This window comes from Calypte anna, chromosome 8, assembly GCF_003957555.1.
Source record: "Calypte anna isolate BGI_N300 chromosome 8, bCalAnn1_v1.p, whole genome shotgun sequence".
Lineage (NCBI taxonomy): Eukaryota > Metazoa > Chordata > Aves > Apodiformes > Trochilidae > Calypte > Calypte anna.
The window spans coordinates 25,236,694-25,260,874 of NC_044254.1; the positions used below are offsets into that span (position 1 = coordinate 25,236,694).

Sequence of the window (24,181 nt, forward strand, 5' to 3'; positions counted from 1 at the left end):
GACTGAATTACTAGACAGTTAAACGCTGTCTGGGAACATCATAAATTGTTTTTTGCCATCACTGTTGATGTCTCTAAGAAGTACAGCAGGGTATGATGACAGATCTTTTTCTGAGCAAGTTAACTTTCTTCAATGTGACCTCAACAGCAGAAAGTCTTCCAGACCTGGTTGCTCTGTTGAGCTGCTTTTCAAGAAGCAATTAAGAATTTTTAAGGAACTAGTGTAAAAACTTGCTAGCAGAAGACTGAAAACTTCATAGATGTATTTACAGTTTAACACCAAAAATCTTCAGTCTTACTCTGGCTTGTTAAGGTAAAAGATGAACTTGAGGCACAAAGTTCTTTAGTTCTTTTCTACAAATATATTGATGGTATATATGCTACATTGTATACATTACATTGTAGTCTGCTTAAAAAGAGAAAATAATCAATTATTATCCTCAATATCTATAAACTTACTCTAGCCCAGTAGCGGAAAGCCAAGACCAAGGGAATAAGGACAGGCTCCAGTTTACCCAGTGCAGCCAGGAGGTCAGTTGTAAGGCAAGCCACATCATTTCTAGCACTTACTTTGCATGTCAAACCACTGTAAGTACAAATGTAGAACAGATAAAAGGAGTTATTGCCTTGTGCATAGAGATGGTGCTTGGGGCAGGGGAGAGATGGGGCATGACACCACCATTATAAAAGCATGCAGCAGTGTCTCTCTGTGTAAGAATATGGACTTTTTAAACAAAAGCTACAGAATATCATCACATTTTATTAATAATTCATCAGTTGGATCTAGAATTTACAGTTCATTACAGCTAAAAAATGTAAAAGACCATTAAGTACTTGCTCTGAATCCTACCATTACTTAAGTGTGCAATCTGAACACAACTCAAATTCTAGGTATCCACCAATCAAATAAATTTTAAAAAATCCCCCAGGCCTGCTGCATACTAAGAGTTGCTAAGTCCACAAAACTTCCCATTTGCTGCTCAAAATAATTATTTCTATTCTCTTAGTAACTACAAGGCATTTGCATAATTTACAAACACAGGAAAATATATGTCCACCCTTTGTTGCATTTACTTCATCAGAGCTTCAATTGTATATCTCCAGCCCATCAAAGCAAGGCAGACATCCTACAGCAATTATGTTTCATTTCAGAGACTGTTACTTCTTAGGATCTTACTCAAAATGTCAGATGATGTGTCCCTACTGGTAATGTCCATCTTCTAAAATGCTTTTAAAGCCCTGGATTAATTAAGAAATTAATTAAGAAATTTTAAGTATCAACTGAAAAACATAACATTTTTCTCCAGTTAACTTTAAAACAGAACTGGTATTTTCACACTCCTAGAAGTAATGAGCTCTGGGAGGCACAAAAACAAAGGTAAGCCTTCTTTCTAGATTGTATTTTCAAGTATGAGCAATTCCCCTTTACCATGAATGTCAGCTAAATGTTCCAGTAATCCTTCTTGTCAGGACTGCAGACAAGCAGTTGCTATGAACAGAATAGAAACTGGTATCTCATTAAAAATGCTTCTCAATTACATGTACCTTTTAACATCTTTGCAAAAGACCACAGGAACTTTGGCATGGAAATCTGACTCCACATCTGAGTAGACAGCTAAGCAAGGAGGAGAGAAAAAAATCTTATGTATCAAAGTCTTCTATAGGTTTCCCAATTGTGTTTATAAAACTATCACATTTATACTATGATTTTTACATAGTAACTCAGTATCACAGAGCCAACAGGAAAAAAAGACAAAACCAAAATTACAAACAAAACCCAAACCCTTATCAGGAAGCTGAGCTGGCTTCTCTTCTAGAACCCTTTTGTCTCTGACAATCCATCATCTGAGACTGACTTATGGAGCTGACCTATAAAAATTTCCTGAAGGATCAAAACTGCAATGCCACTTTTGTCACTTGGATGCAGATGTGTGGATTACAGGGATAGATGAGTTCCTTTTAACAGAAGTCTTGTAATAGCTCTCACTGAGGGTCATAAGCAAGGCTTTTGGGTTTCCTGATTAGAATTTCTCCTGCTAAGTTAAATAATTTTTAACCTGGCATCCAGCACTGTTAGCATACTTTCTGACAATGTGACCTGAACTACCCAGGTTGCCATTCTCCTGCTGCAGGTTCTCATCTCACTTACACAAGCACTGGTACTCATAAAAATCACATTCATAAGAACAGGTGAGGTAGTTTCAGATACCTTGGTTTAAAATGAAGCCATTTTTGTGAGTTTATAGTAAAAATGAAGAATAAAAACAAGCAAAAAGCAATGGGAATGTTAATTAAACAGAAATGACATGCAACTAAAACTCACCACTATTCTTCAAGATTTCAAGCACCTGTATCAGAACATCTGGCTGACTCATCTAAAATGACAAAATGAGAGGTTACATTATTCAGACAAATCTACTTTATTTTATACTTTGTTTAAAAATACTTAGGTTCCACTAGTAATTCAATGCTCTTCCACAAGAGTGAAATCTGTGCACACCACAAAAACAGGTACTAGTGAACAGATCAGCCACCTTGCTTTTAGCCTAAGGCTACTTTAGTTAATATACTGTCCTAGTTCTGTATGAACACACTCCATAAGGTTAAAACAAAATACTTGTGATATAGTCAATAATCTCCATGTCAACATTTGCCACTAAAAATGCAAAACAATGAAGAATTTAGTATTAGTACTTTCCCAAGGGCTTTTAAGGGTTGTAATTTAAAAATGTATTTTCTTTTTGGCCCAGAAATCAGTTTAAGTGGAGCTTCAAAGATAATCTGTAAACAATTCCAAGAAAAGCTAAAAATTAGCACCTTTGAGCCTCAGTGAAAAAGTGACATGCTATACTCCACATGCAAGTGTCTGCAAAAGGACTCAGTTTTGCTTCATAACTGCAGTATCATTTCCAAATGCTACATGTAAGCACGTACCCAAAACAAGTATCTTGAATTTCACAGTCAAAAAAAGTGGAAGTTCAGCAGTTGTGTCTCTAAGACCATGGTGCTAATATCAGATACTTAATATGAACCAACTTCCATGTTTCAAGATAAGTTATACTGGTTTGCAGGAATTCTATACCACAGTAAACTGAGATGTGACATCTACTTAAAGGGGACTAAAACATAAAATGAAATTTGTCACTTTTAGCCTCACAAGCCCTACAAGATTTTCCTGTATGAATCATAGTACAATTACCCAGAGTTACTCTTTCCATATTGCTCCAATGCTTAGCCAAAAAATTTTAAAACCCAAGCATAAGATTGTCCAATAAATCAGAACTGAAGTTATCTAATAAGCAATGAAAACTTCATCCACTTGGCACTTTATCCACACCTGACACCAAATCAAAGCTTACATGGTTTATGCAATTCTAACATCATATGCCCCAAAAGACTGAGGTAATGGAGTAGAATTAGGTGTCAATGGCTTGGATTTAAAAAACAGTTTTATTTAACACAAGATAACATCTACACACCTTAGGGGGAAATTTGATATCAATGTTAACATCGCTGGTCTTAAAAGCAAATCTTGTTAAACAGGAGCCATACATCCTCAGGGAACAGTCTGGAAGAGGGAGAAACATAATTATTTAACAGCTAGTAAATGAATTATTCTTTAATGGATGATGCATACCTTGCTTTAGATACTGTGCCTCCCAGATTAATGAATACTGAACTTTCTTCCTTCTGTGAAGGTTTGCCATTGCCATTACACAGCATCACAGGAAAATGGATAATTCAAACAGCATAATCACCAAATGTCCAGAATTTTCCAAGCTGTTTTAAAGTATTCTTGCAATGAAGCCTTAGTTTTGTTTGTTCTTAATAAACAATTAAATATAAAATGGCAATAACTCTCACTACCTGACTGAAGAATTTTATTTAACAGCTTTTTTTTAGCAACAGCTTGATTTCACTGCAGCCATTAGCCAATTATAGAATTCTTTGTTGACAGTTCCTTTTAAACAAAATAAAGCACTCAAGCAAGGAAAAGGCAGGCAAGACATTCATACATGGTTAAGTAAATTTAATACTTTTACCTATTTAAGACAACTTCAAAGACTCTGAGAAGCTGAGTCAAAACCATTCATAGCTATTTTTTTTCCTAAAACTATGCTTAAAAAAAAAAACAAAACAAAAAACTGTCTCATGCACCAGCTTTTATCTGCTCTGAAACATTATATGAACTACTGAAGGACTGGTGTATGAAAAAGAACCAAAACATTTCAAGCTCCTCCTCATTTTTCTCTCCTGCTATATTTATATTAGCTTAATTAACTGCACTTAAAAAAAAAAAAAATTCTACTCTAACAGCCACAAGTATTCAGCAATGTTAGGTAACATATAGGTGGAAAGGTTTATAGGACTAGAGCTTGAGGGAGATCCTCTGTGGCTGAGGCTTTACCCATGTCCAAGGAAGTATTTCATGCCTTAGAAATTTATAATCCTCATCAGAAATCATCAGTTTACAGAGGACCAATAGCTTCTATCAACACATAACAGACAGAAGCAAAAATAAGCACAAACATATTTTCCTCTTTCTATAGGTTTGTTAGCTCTTTCTAAATCAACTGCTAGTCTGTATTAAAGTGTCTAAAGATAGCAATAAATCTGTGTAAAAATAAAGACAAGGAAAAATGGAGCATACTGTAAATACCTGGTAAGGGCTGTTGAATAATTTTCTCCATCTCATTTACAATTTCTTGACGAATTCTGAAGTCATCATCTGATATGCCTTGTTCATTTGCTGCCTCAATGAGTGTGAAACTCAGAGCAGCCAACTGTGCAGGAGAGGGAGGTGGGAGGGCACGCAGCTCATTCTCTTCTTGTTTTTCCTGAATATTTGATGGAAGATAAAAGCAAAAATGGCTATTTTAAGCAAATAAATGTTATTTCCTACTATTGCGTGATGTTAGAATGCACTGTTTGCTGTCTGTTCTTCTATTTACATGGAGTCCTGACCAAACACTTTCAGAGGTAGGAACTCTGCCCAGCCTAGCTGGCAAATGTACTCATGTGGCCTGCAGAACTGACAGGAGAAGCTCAGTGTTTAAGAGAACATGTTGCTTCACTGCTGGCAACTGGAGAGGAAATCTGCTGTGTCACATTCCTGAACGACATTTTCTGACTGTTTTGAAACAGAATTCATCCAAGGAAATTAAAAGCTGTAATTGTTCCTACATAATAAAAGTAACTGAGCTAAGAAAGTTTTTCTAGAGTCCAAGTGACTTTCAGAGTGGACTGGACTTGAAGGAAAGATAAGAGGCAAAAAAGTATTTCTAGTTCCAAGAGATTTTGATGAGTTGAGTCCTGTTGCTGGACTGTTACCTAAACAGCTGGTGTCATTAAGTGCTTTTTTAGTGCACCAATTAGAATAAATTTCATCCAACAGCAAGAAATATGTCAGATGCAGAAAGTCATTTGGGAGTACGTAGAACAATCCCTTGTTTCACAAATTCCTCAACTAGATGAAATCTCTGAGAAGAAATAAATACTCACCAGAAAAAAATTCTGCCCCAAAAACCCACAGTCCAGCATGAAAATGTTTGATTAGTTCTCATCTCTCAACTCTTCTACTCTTATTTTAACAAATTTAGCATAATGAAGAGCATATGCATATTTAAAGAGCTCTCTTTTTTAATGTCACTGTTATCTCAGAGCTGTACCTAGGTCTATTTTATGAAGTAACAATTTAGACAGTTACATACTGCTTTTCCTGCAACATGGCACACAATATAAAGCTATTTGAAGACAAGAGGTAAAAACTGAAACTGTTCCAGGTCCTCTAGCATATCCATTCAGTTGTAAGGAAACCTCACTCCTCAGTTCTCATCTCCATGCTCAGGTAAAAAACACAGCATGAAAGTGTTTCAGTATCAAACATGGGGCTGGTTTGTTGTTTTATTCTTTTAGTTTTCCCCATGACACAGTTTAAAAGAGAGGAAGAGAAGCATTTACAAATAATAACTTAACATAATAAAATTCTTAATTTCTGGGATGTAAGGGATTTATGGCATTCAGAGTGGTGGCTTGCACGTATGATAGAATCATAGCATTAATTACAAACAGAAGTATGGTAAAAAATACATGGAAACAGGAGTAAATAACTGAGTTTTGGAGAACAGCTGCAGGAAGAGAAATTTTAATCAGCTGGATCACAAAACCCTACATATTTGGCAATCTGTAGCTTTTTATCAGCATTTACAAAAATGGGTTGGCAAGAAAATCTTTTTGTGTGCCTTTTACTGGATTTCATGCATGTAACAAATCCTTAAAGCAAAGTGAACAGTAGCACCCATGCTATCTGACATGGAAACTGCTTTTCTCTTTGAAGGCCTTTGAATCATTTTTCATATTTAGCATACTAAGAGCAGGGAGATGATGAGTGACTTAGAACCTGAGTTCTAACCTCCCTACTTTAACATTCTTTTTCTTTTTTTGTCTAGACATACATACATACATACTATTGCCTCCACCTACCCATCACAGAACAGATGTAAATAAAAACTTTACAAGTCAGACAAGAGAAAAAAAAACAACAAAAAAACCAACATCTCAAATCCCACCTGAAGGTCTTGTTGTCAACAAGATTTTTGGAAGAAATAGAAAAAACAAATGGGTTCCTCACCTAAGTTACTTCACCTTCTGTTACCAAAAGTGTGATGAACTGCCCCCTACTCAGAACCACTAATTCAGAAGCAATGACCAAAAATTTCCCTCCCTGCCTGGACAGATCATCAAGCCCTTCCTCTCAAACAGAAAGTGAACACCAGAAATTTGTGGATCTCTTCTCAGCACACAAACTTTCACCTAACCTAAGATGATCAAATAAAACATACCACATAACAAAAAAACCAAAAAAACAACCAAACAAAAAAACTTAAAAAAAAAAATCAATTTTATTTATTAACTTACCATTATATTTTTCTTATGACGTTTTTCCTTAATATGCTTGTGAGCTCCCTGGATATTCTCAATGTGAACTAAGCAGAGCTTGCATAGATACTGACAGTTGGTGTATTCTGGGGAGCGCTGAGGGAAGAGGGACACAGATTAAAAGAAATGTTTCTGCCAAAAGTGTCACAAAAACTCAATTTTTTAAACAATAAATTGTATTTAATAATTATTTAATACTTGCAATGTCAGGATGCTTTGCTACCGTTAAGCAATCTTCAAAAAATCACAGTGGAAATGGATTTTTTCCCAAATGACCAGTGGGGAAAGTGAGGAAGGGAAGTGAGATGACTTCAATATTACACTTCTGAAAATTTTAGTGAGGCAAGATTAAGACTGAAGAGTTTACACCTCTTAAGGCTGACCTAAAGCCACCAGTAAGCCATTCCCTTGTCAGCTCAGGCTTTTAATAACTATGGGGATTTATTAAATCTCAGCATCTATCTTTCCCTCTCTGATGAGAAAAGGGGAAGGATTCATCATATTATCTATTATAGATGTTATGACAGATGGTGTTGTTGTTTGGCCAGCATATTTACAGTGCAAGTGCTCCGTTTTTGTTCTATTAAAAAGGGTGCAGCTGGCCAACAAGGAGGAAGACAGCCAGTTTCTAGCTTACTAATGACTATAGTCTGGATAAGGTGGGATCCTCTGGCAAGGAGTAAGATTATTCCATGTGGATGAGGAATTTGAGATGTTCAGAACTGAAGAAACACACAGAAGAAGTTTCTTTTTGTACAGCCAGGCTGGGAGAGATGGAGTACACAAATGGAGACCCCTTGGGAGTCTGCAAGCAGCAGCCAAGACTCAGAAGATGGTGGAGGTGGAAATCACTGTTTTCCTAGGGTTCAAGAGGGCTCACTGTGGAGTTTATTCAACCAGGAAACCACCAAGAACTATCAGACTAAAAGGCAGAAAGGACCACTGCTGCAAAGATGAGGGGTTGTTAACAAACACTGCACTTCAATCTGCAGTTGTGTTTTCTTCCTCTAATTAAACACAGCTACAGAGACTGGAAACCTTTTGGCACGCTCAGTGCAAAGACAAAAGGGCCCCAACAAAAAGCCTTACTTTTCTTCCAGACTTGTCAGCATTTTTCCAATAACTGCTATTAGTTATAAATGGGAAAGGAAATACCCTACAAAACATTTTCATCCTAATTCTCATATGTCTGTATTTACTAAACCCAAAAAGTATACTGAAAACAACAGATGTTTAAACAGTGACATAACAAGGAATGGACAGAGAACACCATTTTAAGACACTTAAGTGCATTATAGATCAATTAAGCAAATTTGACTTACTGTACAGAAAGCTAAACTAATGCTAATTTTGGGCAAGTTTTTCCACTTACAGAGTCTCATCTTTTGCTTTTTTGGGGGAAAAAAAAAGAAAAAAGAAATAAAGATGCTGCCCATCTACATGGTAAATATCACTTTTAAGTAATATGGTCATGATGCTTTTACTACTAATTATCTTCATCCTTATCTCCTATGAGACAGATACCTAGTAAGATGATTAACATCCATTTGGAAAACAACTTGTAGACAATTACACTTGGCCAGATCAGAAGTTTCAAGTATTTGGTATCTGATGATTGAAGCAGATCAAACACACTTTACCACTCTTCTAAAACTGAATGAGTATCAGCAATAATACTCTTTTTTTAAAAAAGGGTATTTCTTTACAATACTGATACAGTATTATGTCAACAGATGTTGCCAGAAAGATTGTTGTTTGTTTTTTTTTTTAAATTTACCTTTATTATAAAATCTTTTTTAATAAATTAGTTATGCTTCTTACTAACAGCAAGGGCAAGAAAACAACAAGACAAGCAAAGCCATGGACTACTACTTGAATAAGACAGATGCATCCAAACAAGCCAGACCTCATGAAATTTGTGGATGGATGTTCAGGAAGCATCTAAGAGCTCCACTACTTTAAAGAACTCACAGAGAATGTTCCAGATCACTAGGAAAGAGAAACTTAAGAATATCCTTAAAAGGCTAAAGAAAGGGAATCAAGGAATTAGAGACCAGTCAGATTTAGCACCCAGAAAGTTATTGTATAAGTTATTAATAAGCACACAAAAACAGGTCATAGATGACAGACTGATCTGCTCTAAGCAAACTGCACTAGACCAGTTTTATAGCTGCTTTTTAAAAGATAAAATCATAGGGCTTGAGGAAGCAACAGAAGATGCTGCATCTTGAATTTTACAAAATTTTTGTCACTTGTCATAATACCAGTCTCAAAAGGAGACCGTAAGTACTATCCAATGAAGAACAGTAAGGTGAGAGCAAAACTGCTCAGAAAACTGTCCTCAGAGCACACATACCTATCCTGGTTCTTCACCAGTTTAAGAGCATGTGCCAGTTATTTTTCAACAAGGTCCTTCTGGAGTCAAGTATTTGTTAAAGATTTAGTAAATGCAATAGAGGGTGTGCTGACTAAAAATGTGGAATATACCAAGTTGGGAGAGGTTACAGAAGATGACAAAAGTTTAGAGATCACAACAAATTAGAGAAGCGGAATAAATAAGCTGCAATTAAATAATATCAAAGCAAAATACCATTCCTCCATAGGTGTTATCAACTGCAAAAAAAACAGGACTGGGAACACCTCATAAGAGGGATCCCTTCAGAAAAAGGTATAGGGATCATTCTACTGCTGCTAAAAAAGCATGTTTCTTAAACACAAATGCTGCATTTCAGACAGATGAAGTCAGCTGAAACCCCATGTCCAATTTTGGACACCAGTTACATGGTAGATGCCTACAGAAAAGCAACAAAAAGGAATCAGTAACTAAGAAACCTTCAGACCAAAGAATGAGTCTAAAGAACATAAAACTGCAGGAAGAGTAATGATCCTCAAATGTGAGAAAGCTGCTGTAAGAAGTAGAAACGTATGGTTATTTTCTTAAAACAAGATGTAAGGGATTAAAATGCTGGAAGAGACACATTAGACAGTAAGAAAAACTTCTGGGTTACCTACAATGAGCTTGAAATGTATTTCACTGGAAATTATATTAAGAACAGTTTAGACTAACATTTTTATAGAGGCATCTTTAATATAGGTGATTTGGACTGGCAGAAGGGTAATATACTGAAAATAGTGCAAAGTTTCTGAGTTTCCAGGTAACCTAACCTTCTAGAATCATGGGCATCATAGAATGGCTAGGGTTGGAAATGTAAGGTAAGTAAGGGAACTGTAAACCTTTCTGTCTATAGAATTAGAAATTACTGTTCTACAAAGGCCACAGGTGCTACAAAAGAAAGACTTAATTTTCAGTCCACATCATCTGCCACAATGAATGACTAGTCAGCTACTAGGGATATCATTTTAGATCATTAAGTGATTAATCATAAAGAAGAGAGAAGCAACAGGCTCTAGCAGAAATACCACCTAACTATAAATATGGTGATGATAATGAAAGACACCCATTTTCTTTTTTATCTGATAAATAACTCAACCTACTTTTTCAAGTCGGGAGATATAATCTCTTTCCAGACGTTCTTCAGCTTGTTTCAATCCCAATTCCTGTTCAACTGTCAGATTAGATTCATCAATAGCAGTGGTGCTTTCTAAATAATCAGCTTCCAAAGCATGGTCTTTACTTGATTCAGAATTCTTTACTTTACCTAAAGAAAGAAACAGTTATTTTCTTCAGAGTAACTCAAGCAGAGGACAATTGAAAGTACAGAGCAGTTAGGAGCATTTCATTAAGGTGCCAGACACAAATTAGAGCTACATTCCAGTTTTTTTGTCCAAAAGCTGGCCAAAATCACCCTAAATGTTAGAATCTTTCCAGTATGTTATGAAGTTTTTGGACTTCTTTGACTAAGAAGTGCTATCAATAAGAGAAAAAGTACTCGACACCCTGATGCTCAACAACAAAAATAAGAAAAACGTGGCTTAAATCTTTTTACAGTCTATTTTGGTAAGGAAACAGTCATAGAACTGCCTTGCAGACATTCACCCTAATGATCTTACATAGCCACTCATCAGGCATTCCAAGCCCTCAATTCAGAAGGCTGCTGGAGTCCCATCTGAGCACCTTGCTGCCCATGGGTAGCAACCACGGAGCTCTGGAATGCTGCTGCCCACAGACATGCAGATCCATTCCATAAGGCCAGTTCCTCCAGATTCCTATGAATTGGTCACAGTCCACCAAGGCATACAAACATCTACATCTTAAATTATTCCAGTAGTTTTTACATCAGCAAAACTGAGGATTATTTGTGGGCTTTTTTTGAGTTTCGTTTTGTTTTTTTTCTTTTTTTCCTTCCTCTCAACTGAGATCCCAGATTAGCCCAGAATCAGAACTGAGCAAGTTTTCAAGTCCTGGCTTCTCAGTAACAGATGGTCCCTACAGTACATGATGGTGGTCTACAAAGAGCTGACTGAACACAGGATGGTGCCACTTCAAATTGTTTTAAGATTTTATAAAGATAGCTAAAAAAAAAAAACAAAAAACCCAAAAACGAGTATTTTCCTAGCATTTCCATAGATGCCACTGTTGTAACTGTTTCAACAGTGGGAAATACTTCAAAGCAAAGGCCTGCACTGGCATGCCACCTTAAAACAGCTTTTTTATTAGAAAACCTCCTACATTTCTGAAGAAGTGTGGCCAATTCTGAACTAGGGAGCTAACCTGAAGTGAGACAATGACAGATCCATCATTTTAGTTCTGAAATGGAAAAATGTCTTGGAGTAAATACTCATAAGGATAACCACTGATGGACTGCTTGTATTCCAGAGCTCCCTAAAATGAATAGCCACATGCCAAAACTATTATAAATGATTTTATCAACAAAAAGAGGACAACTATCACAGAAAAACAAGGTAGATATTTTCTTCCCACCTACAAAAAATGTTTTCTAGCATATTTTTCCCATTTTTCTGAAAAGCAGCATCTGCCATTCCTGTAAGTGGCAGTGATATCATAAAGGGTTCTCCCCTCTCAAAGACACAACATTGACAAAATTGCCTAAAAACCACATACAAAGCATCTTGCAAAGATGTTTAAGTCTTAGACATGAGAAAAGGAGGACAGCTATTACCACAATTTCTCATTGTCTAAGTAATATGTTTGTATCAATCCCATGGTATCTCTAAGCATTATTGTAAGTGAAAAAAATAGAAAAACAGAAACATTTCAAAAGCCCATTTTAGTTGGTTCACAATTTTACCAGAAGAAAACTGAATAAAGCAGTGCTGAATAATACTCACTCAAGTCATCAGGCTTATGTTCCACTCTTCTTTGATCTGAAGCAGTCTTACCAGGGTCGCCACTCTGATCAACACTCGACTTTGAAGCATGAACTCCCTCTGGATTTTCCTGCATCAGTTTCCCTTTCTGTGTGGCTGTTAAGCTTTCCATACTGATCCCATTCCCTGAAACATGGGAGCCTGGAAAGTTTTCTCCCACTGGTTGAGATTTTGTCTGCTTCAGGTTTTCCACTGCTGATAAATTAGAAAATTTTTTTGCTTTTCCATGACTTCGATCCTGACTGTTGGAGCCCAAATCTTTAGTTCCAGGCATACAACTGTTTGCTTTGCATGATTTGTTTTCTCCTTGTTTTTCAGAACAAACATCGCTTTGTTTACCTTTTTTGCTGCTATTCCCACTTGGAGAACTTCTCCCAACATCCTTCACAGATTTGTCATTTCTATTATGTTTATAATTTTGATTATTTGTAACTTTGACTGCTTTGCCTTCCTCACCAACAAGACGGGCAGACTTCCTTGGGTCATGATTTCCATTCTTTGAGCTCTTGGCCTCTTCCATTATAGTGAAGACCTGCTTCTCCTGTCTCTTGAGACCACTTGAAGTGCAATTCTTCAGCAATTTGCAGTTGATTTTAAATCCACTGTGCAGGCAAGGATCGTAGCTGATTGTCTACTGAAGAAATAATCAGATTTTTTTTTAATGAAGGAAAGACATCAAACTTCTATGCAAAAAATGCATTAAAATGAGCATCTCTAAAGAAAAGTGTAACTAAAAATGATTATAGGAAGAACGTTCCCCTTGTAGGCATAGATGAATTTTCATACTACACTCTGCACTGAAGTAAAACTCATTAAAATTTTTTTATCATCCTCATCTCTATTTACAAGAGGAGATAAGAAGAGATGAAAAATGGCAAAAAATCCTCAAGTGATAAACCTGCCAACAGCTTGATTTCTTCTTTCCTTCCTATTTTTGGCTTTCTGAAAAAACCAAGAACCAAGATGTCTGCAACTACAGTGGAAAAAGAAAAAAATATAACACACCAAAAAATCCCACTCAATAAGCATATTGCTCAAATTAGCCACTAGAGGAAAAACTAATCCAGCTTCTAGAAAGTAAGCTCCATTTCATTAATTGATTTAAAAAAGTATTTAGAGATAAAACTCTAAGTATTATTAAACCTGACCTATCACCTGTATCCAGATCCTTAAGCATATTTCTGACAGATAAAATGCTCATATAAGTTAACTGCCACCAATTACATAAGATTTTGTTTATCCACAAAACCAAAACAGTAAATATTTTGTTTAGCTACAGTTTAACTTCGCTCATCTAAACCTCAGTCCTTTAGGTGGTGTATCATCTGAGCTTTATGTTGGCAACAACTCAGAGACTGTTTTGCCAATGGGAAGCTGAGCATGAATAAGTGGGTCTGTCTGTAAGCAATTACTAATATAGAAAATGAAGAGGGACTCTATAATAAGAATTTGTGTTTACTTTTTTAAAAACACTGTTGAGATACCATAAACAAATTATGAGAATGAAGTATTAGACATAGAAGACAATTAATTTTATAGAGCTATAGGAAGACACAATGTTCAGGAACACAGAGTTTCTCTCTTTGCTGTCCACCTCCAGATTTGGTTGATAAAAGCATGATCCATGACACATCAAAATAAACAGCTTGTAATTTGGTGAAGAAGTCATAGACAAATCAATAAGTTACAACTACCACAAGTATCACAATGTACTTTCATAGAACCAGAAGGAAGGATCAAATCAAAATGTTTGGCTAAAAAAAACAACCCAATTTTCTTAATATTATGAATATACAGGACATCATTTTTTTTCAAGGCTATACAATGCAGTCACTCCCTCTCTCACACACACTTTGAAGGGAAATGCATCAAAAAGTATTTCAGGATACAAAGGACATAATAAAAATGGTTTTTAGTATCTACTACCATAATTTAAAATACACATTAACTTTCAAAGTTAAAAAAACCCAGACAAACAAAAAAAAACCTGCACAAGGATTTTCATGAAGTTAATGTCAACACCACAGTCCTCAGTAAAAGAAAACAAACAACTGTATTACTCAATTCATTCCAATGCCTAAGTATTTTATCTCACAAATACAGTTAGTTAATATGACAAATATTTTCTATTAAATAATGATTACACCTGGCTCTTACTTCTAGACCAAAAGTCAAAGACAAAAAAATCAATAAGATTAAATAGTAATTCTTCCCCATAGCTCAGCACCAGGAACTACTGCCCACCTCTACCAGTGCTGCTCCAGTCTCAGTGTGATCAGAACAGCCCAGGGTCCCCACAGGCTGCCGGAATTACTCTGGTCTGTGACCCCCATGGTGTATAAAGCCCTGCTCTGCAGATGGGTGAGATGGGAGCTACACACACAGAATGTCACTATCTGTAAACTGTGCTCTACTGTGAAGGGGTTTTTTAATGTTAAAAAAAAAAAAAGACTGAAAGAGAGGAGCACTTTCCAAATTCTAAACTACTCCTTATGGTTTAGTTGCGTGACCTGAAAAGGGGGGGGGGGGGTGTGACAGACCCCACAAACAACAAAAAAAACACCACATGCACACATCAGTCCCATTTCTAGTTTGTTTCCAACACCCATGCACTCCTTCAACTCCAGCCTGGTACAGACCGAGGTCACATTTCCAGGTTCACTGAAAAGCAGCCCAGGTCACCACCAACCCTGACAAGAGCAGCAAAACCCTTCCTCCAGCCCTGGCTACTTACTCCCACTCCTCCGGCTGCTCCCTCCCTTGTGCTGTTCTGCAGTGAACAAAACCAGAAAACCAATCCAGCTGAACATAAAGCTGGCACAAGGGAGGAGGAGGAGGAGCTGGTAACAACAACTAGTAGGGTGGGGACAGCTTCTCTTGGCACCACTTCCAGCTTAAAGCTACCATGAAACCCCAGCACTGGAGGAAAAAAAGGGCTTTGCTCTGCTCTCTTGGATTTGCTTTTTGGAAGTGTCAGATTGTTGGATCTGTATTTTGCAAGGAGGTTTTAGAAAAAAAAAATCCATAAAAAATTATACTGAAGGCTCGAATGTTTTGATCTCACCCATTCAATAAAATACACAATTATATAAGGAGATACATAATCTTTAATCAAATGAACAAATGTGATGGGAAAAAAAATGAGGAAGCTGCTAATAAAAACTGTCTTTATAACCTAACTAATAAATGGGGAACTGTAATAACATTAAATATTAATAGAATGGGTGTAATCAAATGCAAGTAGTTGAGGTTACAAAGCACAGATACATTCTTTACACCTAAAAAATATGAATAAAGATGAGTAATGAAATTTCCTAAGACAATAATAATCACCTGTACAAAATAAAAAGTGTTCCACAACAAAATTCAGACTCAGGAATACAAGTGCAATAATAATGTTGTTGTACTTTGGCTTTTTTGTTTGCTTTTTATCTTCTGTTCTTTAATACCAAAACAATTTAGTCAATAAAAAAATGACCAAAACTGCTGTAACATAGTCAATAGTGACCACATCCCATCTCACAGAAGTGCAAAGAACTGCAAAGTAAACCAATTAAGGAAACTTCACATTCAAAATGAAAAAAAAAAACCAACCACCACCAAAAACCACTAGTAAGCAGAAGACAGTCTCAAAAAAGATCCTTCCTCTTTTGTCAGATATTGGCACCTACACACGAGAGAGGGGAGAGAGGGAAAGGAGCACTTCTGAAAAGAATAACATAGTTGGAAACAAAACACTAGAGTGGAGTGAATCAGTGCTGAGATGGCATCTTTCTAGAAATCTGGATGGCAGGTCTTACTCACAAGCTCAGGCTCAGACAAACTGTGAGACCCTGCATCAAAGAAAAACTTTCTTCCTGGCAGGCTGGCAACAAAACCAGTCTTTCACCTGCATCTGCAAACTGGGGTATGATTCACCTCTTTAAAGCATTTCACCATTTTTAATTTGTTCAGTATCCTGGTGTTACAGGGGACTTGCTTTCTTCTGCTTCCTGAATGTACAGTGCCAGTCACCCCTCTGAAATCTGGCTCAGCACCCTGGCACTTTGTAGAAAAATACTCAGGTTGAAATACAACAGCTTGAGGTCAGAGAAGATACCACCTAAAACTCCAGAAAATGATTAAGCCTATGCAACAACAATCCAATTAAAAATGCTTAAAATCAATTTCTCTACTGTAGAATTCATTTTAGGTTCATGAAACTAGGAGCAAGGTTGTTTCACTTTCATTTCTGCCAGCTTCTTTTGTTTCTTCCTTTTCTCAGACTAGCATTAGAAAATTCTGCATTTGAATTGCAAAAACTCAGGGTAAGGCTTACTTCCAAAGTGGAAAAAACCAAACCACTTTCAAGAAGCTCTTTCTACCCATTTGCCCTTCTACTTCTTCCTCTCAAGTTGTTCAACTTACTTAACTCCTTCAAAAGCATACATTTAGGGTCAGACTTTGCCATAACAGGGCCTCTTCAAAGATAAAGGCTGGAGCTGAACTGGGAGCTCTTGCATTCTGAGTTGTCCTTTTGCAAAACATCTCTATTTTAATCATTAGCAGCAGAACTTGATATTCCTCCTTTCCTAGACATTAATTTGGAGCTCCTCTGTCACACCCTCGATCACAAACCCATTGGGTAAGCAGAGGAAATGTGCTGAAGGAACATTCACACTGACAGGTTCTTAGCTGCTCCCTAAGAGGAAACACAGCTTCCTCCTGCCTTCCCCCAGCAGAGATCCCTGCTCTAATCAGGCACTAATTGTCCAGAAAACATACATTCTCAACAGTCTTTTGACATGACTTTGAATATGTTGTAAATTTTGGTCTCAATTTACTTAAATGTCCTAAAGTAACAGGAGCACAGAAGAGCAACTAAAGGGAAAAAAAAAAAAAAAAAAAAAAAAAAAAAAAAAAAAAAAGAACAGCCTGGTAAGTTTTGTTTCCCCTGGGAGTACTACATTAAATATAAACAGCAGAAGCACTAGGAACATAATTGCTATCACTGTTTCTATAAAGCACTCCCTCCTTTGAGATAGAGAGCCCTGTATTTTATCTTAGACCTGCTGTTATCTGTTTCATTAGGACTGTCCCTTAAGCTCCAATCTCCCCAGCCAGCCTACCAACAGTCAGTGGGGTGATTAACCTCATTCCCCCCCCAGCTGATTACCAACATAGCCTTGCTGAACTTCCTCAACAAAATTAAAAGGAAATTCAGCAAACAAAGGTTACAGCCACAGATTGAAACAAAAGGCAAGGCTGTGTTCTACACTCTGCTCAGACTGCAGCACAGGTAACATCTACAGACAGTCCTGAGGAACTTGGGGGATGTGTGTGTCTCTTTTCTGAACCGAGCCCCAGTCTCATTTTTGTGTCCCAAGAACTTGTAGAAATCATTCAAGCTTCCCCCATATTGGATGCCAAAAGTTAAAAAAGGCTATCACACATGTATGCCAATTTTATGGTGAACTACACATGACTTAGGACAAATTAGTATCAGTTCTTGATGCCTTTCCAAAGTACTTAAAACTAAAACTATCAGATATTTCTGGCCGTGGGTTCCACCAGCAATAAACCCACAGGTATCCCTAGTAACAAATATAAATTCTATGCAGTGTTCCAGATCTTCTAGTTTCTACAGGCTATTGAATTTAGGATAGTAAGCACACTACTACCAAAATCTATCTAGAAGGAAGCCAGTGCAGTGCATGCAAAATCTAACACACAAACCAGGGTGCAAGAGAATAAGCATCCTGGGCTAAGTGAAGATACATAAACCAGTAGAAAGCTCTGATGCTGTATTTGCAATGTGATGGACTGAAAATTTCTAAGGAGTGATCACTAGATAAACAATGTGTGTGTGTTTGTGTATATCAACAAACCTGTAACAAAACTGTATCTTTAGCTACTTTTTACCAGTCACAAACTACAGCTAAATAAAATGGATTTTCCAGCAGTATGGTTACATCTGCTTTACAAGGATCCAGGACTTTCACTACTGAAAGAAATATGCTGAAAATCACTTCTTTAGAGAAGCTGTGAAGAATACATCCATACAGCTGACACACAGGCTGGGTCAAAATCATCTGTAACACAAAACTGATTCCAGATTCCCAAGTCAAGCTTTGCTGACACAAAAACCTAAAATTTGAAAGTTACTTCTTGCTGGAAATATTATGTCATCCATCAACAGAGATTAAAAAATACAATCTAAGAACATCTGATAAGCTGTTCTTTTCCAGAGATATTGCTAGAATATCAGAACAAAAATTATGAACCAAGGATACAGTAGGAGTACAGATACATGTATGCATGTCTCTGGGGAAAGGAAAAAAAAAGTAAAAATGGGATTCACATTGTTACTAAATTTAATTAGTAAGTTCTTAGTGCTTCTCAGTTAAAGCTACTGGTCTATCATTTCTGTACAATTAAACAATTTATCAAATATACAATATAGCCTTAATGTGCCAAAAGCATCAGAAACATTGACTTGCCCTGGATTGCTTCCATTCTGCTAATTAATCCACCATGCAAATTTCAAGATCCTTCTTTCTACAAGTTCCCAGTCCAAGTCAGTCTCAGTATTACATTATTTCATTAAGATAGGGACAAAATTAAATTTAGTAGAAACGCTTCATAAAACTTCAAAAGCAAGCATTACAACTGTGAAACAGGACACAGTTTCAGCTGGGCAAGATTCTGCACTGCCTTATGGTATCAATATGAATACACAATCCAAAGCCACTACTGAGAAAGAGATTCACCAGACATTTAAGAGGAGCTCCCCAGGGATGTCTTGCTTTCAAGTAGGACACAGGGAAATCCTGCTCTCCTTTCTCTTTCAGTTCCCTTCTGAGGAAGAAGCAGGTAAATGCCCCACAATGTGCAGGTGTCCCTGTGGCACCTGGCAGTTGCTTTTCCACTCCTAGCTGAGGCATGAGAGAAAAGTCCCAGCTGCCTCCTGTGCAAGAACCAAACACAAAAGGAATTTTCTGATCCCTCTGTACAGAACTTCTGGAAACGTATTTCCATACATACGTTCTGGGAAACAGTGGTTTCATCCCAGAATTAATTTTAAGATGGTATTTTCACTATAGTTAAATAGAGAATTTCTTTTAAAAGCTCACTGCAAAGCTGATGTTTGTAAAGGAGACCTGTCACTCCTAATTGCACGTCTTCTGCCAGATACTGTAATTAAGTCGTAATTCCACGGCTGGTTTACTTTTCTTGTCACGGAAATAATTACATCATTACTATCTGAGGTCAGACTATCCAAAAAACACCTACTGGAACTGGGAACACAGGTCAAACAAAACCAGAAACAACACATATCCTCTGTTTCGAAGCAAATGCAATGACTCTCGAGGCACAGTGCTCGGGAAGCTAAGTGATGAGGAGGTGGCATGAATATAAAAAATATTATTAGATCCATACTTAGATGCAAATATCTTTTTTCACGTACTGGTCCCTCCCCCAGCCTAAACCTGTTTATATTGTTTTCTCTGCATGTTACGAGCTTGTCCTCCTTTGATATACCCAGAAACAACCTCAGAAGCAGCAAGGCCTCAGGTAATCTGGCACATTGAGACAACTGGCAAACCGCAACACACTGCAAAAGCAGAGAAGTCGTTCAGCTGTATTTGTATACGAGCTAAGCCAACAAAAGAGCACAAACACACAGGCGAAGGGATGCCCGTGTGTCATTTCAAGCAACATCCCAACCCACCGAAAGGAGAACCTTTGGCTTGAGCAAGAAATAAAAACGGCGGAGGAATGAGGGGGGGACAGCCCAGGACAGGAGAGCATTTCCCGGGGGAGCCTCACCAACCGCAACGCTCTCCCCTTCTCTCCCCCTCCTCATATTTAATTCCACTGGCTGGCAGAACAACACGCACTCAGCTCCCGCCCGGCAGATACCCACGGACCCGCAGCCACGGCACTGCCCCTCAGGACTCCCGCCCGCCGGGATGCGGCCGTCCCCAGCTCCCCGCTGACCTTGGGGCCTCCATCCTCCCCCCCGGGGGCCATGACCGACACCCCCAGGCCCAGAGCGAGGGGGGCAGCCCCGGCGCCGCCACCTTGCCAGGGCGCGATGCCGGGAGGCCGCGATGGGGCCCTCCAGGCGGGGCGCGGGCAGGAGGGCCGGGGCAGGGCGGAGCTGGGGCGCCGCGGGATGAGGCGGGGGGCGCCGACGCGGAGAGGGCCCCCCCCGAGCCCTCCTCCCTCCCTCCTTCCTTCCCTCCCGCTCCGCTGCGGGGGGGAGAGAGCAGAGCGCTCCCAGACACCCCCCCAGCTCGGGGCAGGAGTTGGGCGGGGTCCCCCCCGGCCCCTGGAGCCCGTACCTGGCTGTGGCGCTAGGGGTGCCGGGGCTGCTCCCCCGCCATGCCCGGCTCCAGCTGCTGGAGGCCCCGACGCCAGCGGCTCAGTCCGGCCCGGCCGCCATGTCAGCCGCGCCGCGAGATGCATTGTGGGGCGAGGGCGGGCGGGGGAGCCGCGGGGGCGGGCGGGCGGGCGGAGGGTTCTGCCGGACCGGACCGGTCCGCATCGATCCCGGCTGCTGGGGCAGCCTTGGAAACTCCCCCTCCGCTGGGGAGGAGACGTAGCCACCCCGCTGCCCCTTGGCCTCTGTCCCCCAGCACCGCGGTAGGAATGGGGATGCGGGAATAAGCACCTCCGTTTGGGCTTTTTTTGTTGTTGTTTCTTGCTTAATCCCCTCCACACCCGCTCCCATTTTTTTCCTTTATTTTTTTTTTTATTATTCCACCCTATTTGTCATCTCCGGCCTCTTCCCCCACGCACTCTCGGCTCTGTGGAGCGGGGTTAGGACCCGCCTGGAGGCTCTGCGTCCTCGGCCTTGTCCCCCGCACCCCGCCCGCTCCCGGGCTTTGCTCCACACAAAGCAGACGCCGAGGGGGGAGAAATGGCTCCTGGCTCCCTGACCTTGGCTGTGAAGCCGGCCCCAGCTGCAGCTTAGGGACAGCATCTTGGCCATCGTGTGTGCTGGCAGTTTCGCAGGTCTCGGGGAGGGGGAGCTGGCCCGCCCGGCTCTTGGCAATGCTGGAAGGTGACCTAAAGAAACTGGCCGAGTGTTTTCGAGGATGGCAAATCTCCCGGTGATCTGGTAGGGTGCTGCTCCTCTTGGCAGTCAGATGTCATGTTGCTGGCACTGGAGGCCTTTCCAGAAGAGCGAGGAGCGTAAAAAGATGGTCGAACTAATAAAGACGACCTTCAACAAGACAAGAGGACACAGTCTTAAGTTGTGCCAGGGGAGGTTTAGGTTAGATATTAGAAAGAATTTCTTCACGGAGAGGGTGATTAGGCTATGGAATGGACTGCCCGGAGAGGTGGTAGATTCTCCGTCCCTGGAGACATTTAAAAAAAGACTGGATGTGGCACTCAGTGCCATGGTCTAGCAACTGCTCCGGTGGGTCAAGGGTTGGACTAGATGATCTCTGAGGTCCCTTCCAACCCGGCTAATTCTATGATTCTATGATTCTATGAAAGGAAAGCATGAACAACCGTGTGCTGGGTAGTGCTGGAAACGCTACCTCAGAGTGGCTTGGGTAGGTAGAGGTGAACAAAAGTTGCAAAATCTGTAATACTGGATGCTATAAATACTGGCAAGGCGTTCTTCTGGATGTACTGTGAAGCCAGTGTGATCCTTAGAGCTGATCTGCTTTTTTTTTGTGGTTCACTTGAAATTCACATTTAATGAAACGAGGATTGGGTATCTTAGGAGAACGGGATGAGCTTTTTCACCTTATGGAATGTGGGCCAATCCAGCCTAGGTCAGCAGTGACAGAAACCACAGTGCTGCTGTGCTGTTTGGGGACAGCTGGTGGTTTCAGCCCAGTCCTATTTGACAAAGATTTTTAAATGGGTTTAGTAGGCCAAAGAGTAAATTGCGAAAGTAACTAAATTATACTTGCTTCTGGAAACAGTCCTCCTTGATCAACATTTACACATGCTAGTGAGCAAACACACGCCAGTTTGCAAACCTGACTGGCATTTTTCCTGCAAGCTGAAATTTTATTAGAGTATATCACATTTAGTTCAAATAGTTGGATAGACTTTCATGTGAAATGTTCGTGGAGTTTGGCTCTGAAAACTTGAATCACTATAAAGCCAAGTCTTTGACATAGCGTGTGCATTCAGAAACAATTCTCCGTTTTTTGCTGATATCAAAGGATGTGTCATTGCAGGGAGCAATATAGAAATATGGAAGAAAAAGGGAAGCTGAATTCTGTTGCCAGCTGGCCATTATTTAAAGATTTCCCAGTCCAGTGCCAGTGATCAAAAACTTTCAGACTCTGGGCTCAGTTGCTGGAAGAAAATAAAATTCTGAAAGCCACTGAATTGTATCTAGAAATCAGAGACAATAATCATAAAGCTGTAGGAAGCAGATTTTATAGGCCATTTGTAGAGCAAAAGCTTGCATGTCTCATGTTGTAGCATGATACCTCATTTTTAGTCCTATACCCAAGCTACTACATCATTATGCCTTAAAAGATGCATGTGTATTGTAGATTTATTTTTAATATCCTGCTAATTAATGCCTATGTTAAATTATTTTAACCACTGGGATTATTTTTTAAACAATTTTAAGAATTTACTAGGGTTTTTTTTAATGTGTTCAAATACTACACTTAAGCCCTATTTCTGTCTCCAGCTGTCTGAAGAAACTCTAAAGCTTCATAGGTAATTTATTTATAAAATGAAAAAATCTTGACTGTCTTCTAAAGGAAAGGTTCTTGGTCAATACTACAGCCAGGAAAACATACAGAAATATCTTTCACAGCTGTGAAGATGAGACCTTCAGATTCTTAGCACGGCATAGCTTCCCCCTTGACAGTGTGGTAGAGGATTTTCCATCTATATGGTTTTTAAACATATCATGTTATTCCTCAATGCTGGGTGTCTATTTAAGCTGAAATACATTTTAAAAAATGAAAAATATGAAATAATTTGAAATTATGATTAAATTTTGCAACTAGTTATAGATGGCTTCTTCACTCACTGTAATGCCACTTATGATCGACTTACCCAACCAAATTAATCAACACAAAGATCTACCAAAACTCAGTTACAGAGAAATAAAATCACCAAGTGAGATTGCAAAATGTAATTTGCTCTTCAAAAGTTAGATTTCCAATACACCTTGGATGTGCTACTTAATTTTTTTCTGTAAATCACTACATTTTTCTTTCCTTTGCCAAGAATTATCGGAGTCATAGGCATGACCAGTTTCTCAGTCCAAGAAGAAATCAGTGACCATCAAGTGCTATTGCTGTTAGGTTATATATACAAATAATTTTCTTCCAGCAGGCATAGTAGCAAATGGTACAATGGCTATTTTTTTCTTGCAGACAATCCAAGAGTGGCATCAGTTTGCTGAAGCAGTGGTTTGGCTCTGTATAGCTGAAAGCTTTTTCACCAAATCAAGTTCTTGATGTGTAATGCCTCTTTCTTGCTTAAAAACCCTTTGGTAATGTGGTTTCTCCCTGATCACACTGTCAAGACCAGTGGTCTAGCAACTCACTTGTTGCAAACCAGGTGTGTGCAGAGATTTTCCTGCAGGCCTGGCTCATGGTTCTGTGTTTCACATGATACAGTGCACAGCAGGATTGTAATTCTGTCTTTGCTGACTGTATGCTCTGCCTCTTCTTCACTTGCATCAGTAACCAGTAGCAACCAAGCCACTGGTATCCTTTGACATCACACCGCAGTTTCTAGATGCTATAGTTAGTATAATTTTAGAAAGGCAGTGTCAAATCCACCTAAAATACAGTGACTGTATCCCTTATTTTCCCAGTTCAAGCAGAGCTCTCCATCTGACCCATGTTCCTCGGACACACGCAGCATCCCTGCTCTTGAGCCAACAAGCACTTTCATTTGTCTTGTACCCATAAAGATCTTACTTAATATACCACTACCGCCACGAAATACTCCATTTTAGAGTATCTGAACCC

The 24,181-nt window shown here is 39.1% G+C and overlaps 1 protein-coding gene across 3 annotated transcripts in view; it reads right to left on the bottom strand.

Annotated features, from left to right (window-relative positions):
* Window positions 1-20,666, bottom strand: part of TUT4 (terminal uridylyl transferase 4) — a 45,429-nt gene extending 24,763 nt beyond the window's left edge. For 2 of the 3 annotated variants that reach the window (XM_030455050.1, XM_030455048.1), the window contains exons 1-9: window positions 20,555-20,666; window positions 12,189-12,861; window positions 10,434-10,597; window positions 6,918-7,034; window positions 4,660-4,837; window positions 3,479-3,567; window positions 2,323-2,374; window positions 1,545-1,614; window positions 459-585 (exon numbers count right to left, since the gene is read on the bottom strand). In XM_030455050.1, the coding sequence (XP_030310910.1) occupies window positions 459-585; window positions 1,545-1,614; window positions 2,323-2,374; window positions 3,479-3,567; window positions 4,660-4,837; window positions 6,918-7,034; window positions 10,434-10,597; window positions 12,189-12,747 (1,356 nt within the window). In that variant the 5' untranslated portion in view covers window positions 12,748-12,861; window positions 20,555-20,666. The remainder of the gene's footprint in view (window positions 1-458; window positions 586-1,544; window positions 1,615-2,322; window positions 2,375-3,478; window positions 3,568-4,659; window positions 4,838-6,917; window positions 7,035-10,433; window positions 10,598-12,188; window positions 12,862-20,554) is intronic. The other variant, XM_030455049.1, reaches the window with a different exon arrangement.
* Window positions 20,667-24,181: the final 3,515 nt, after the last annotated feature.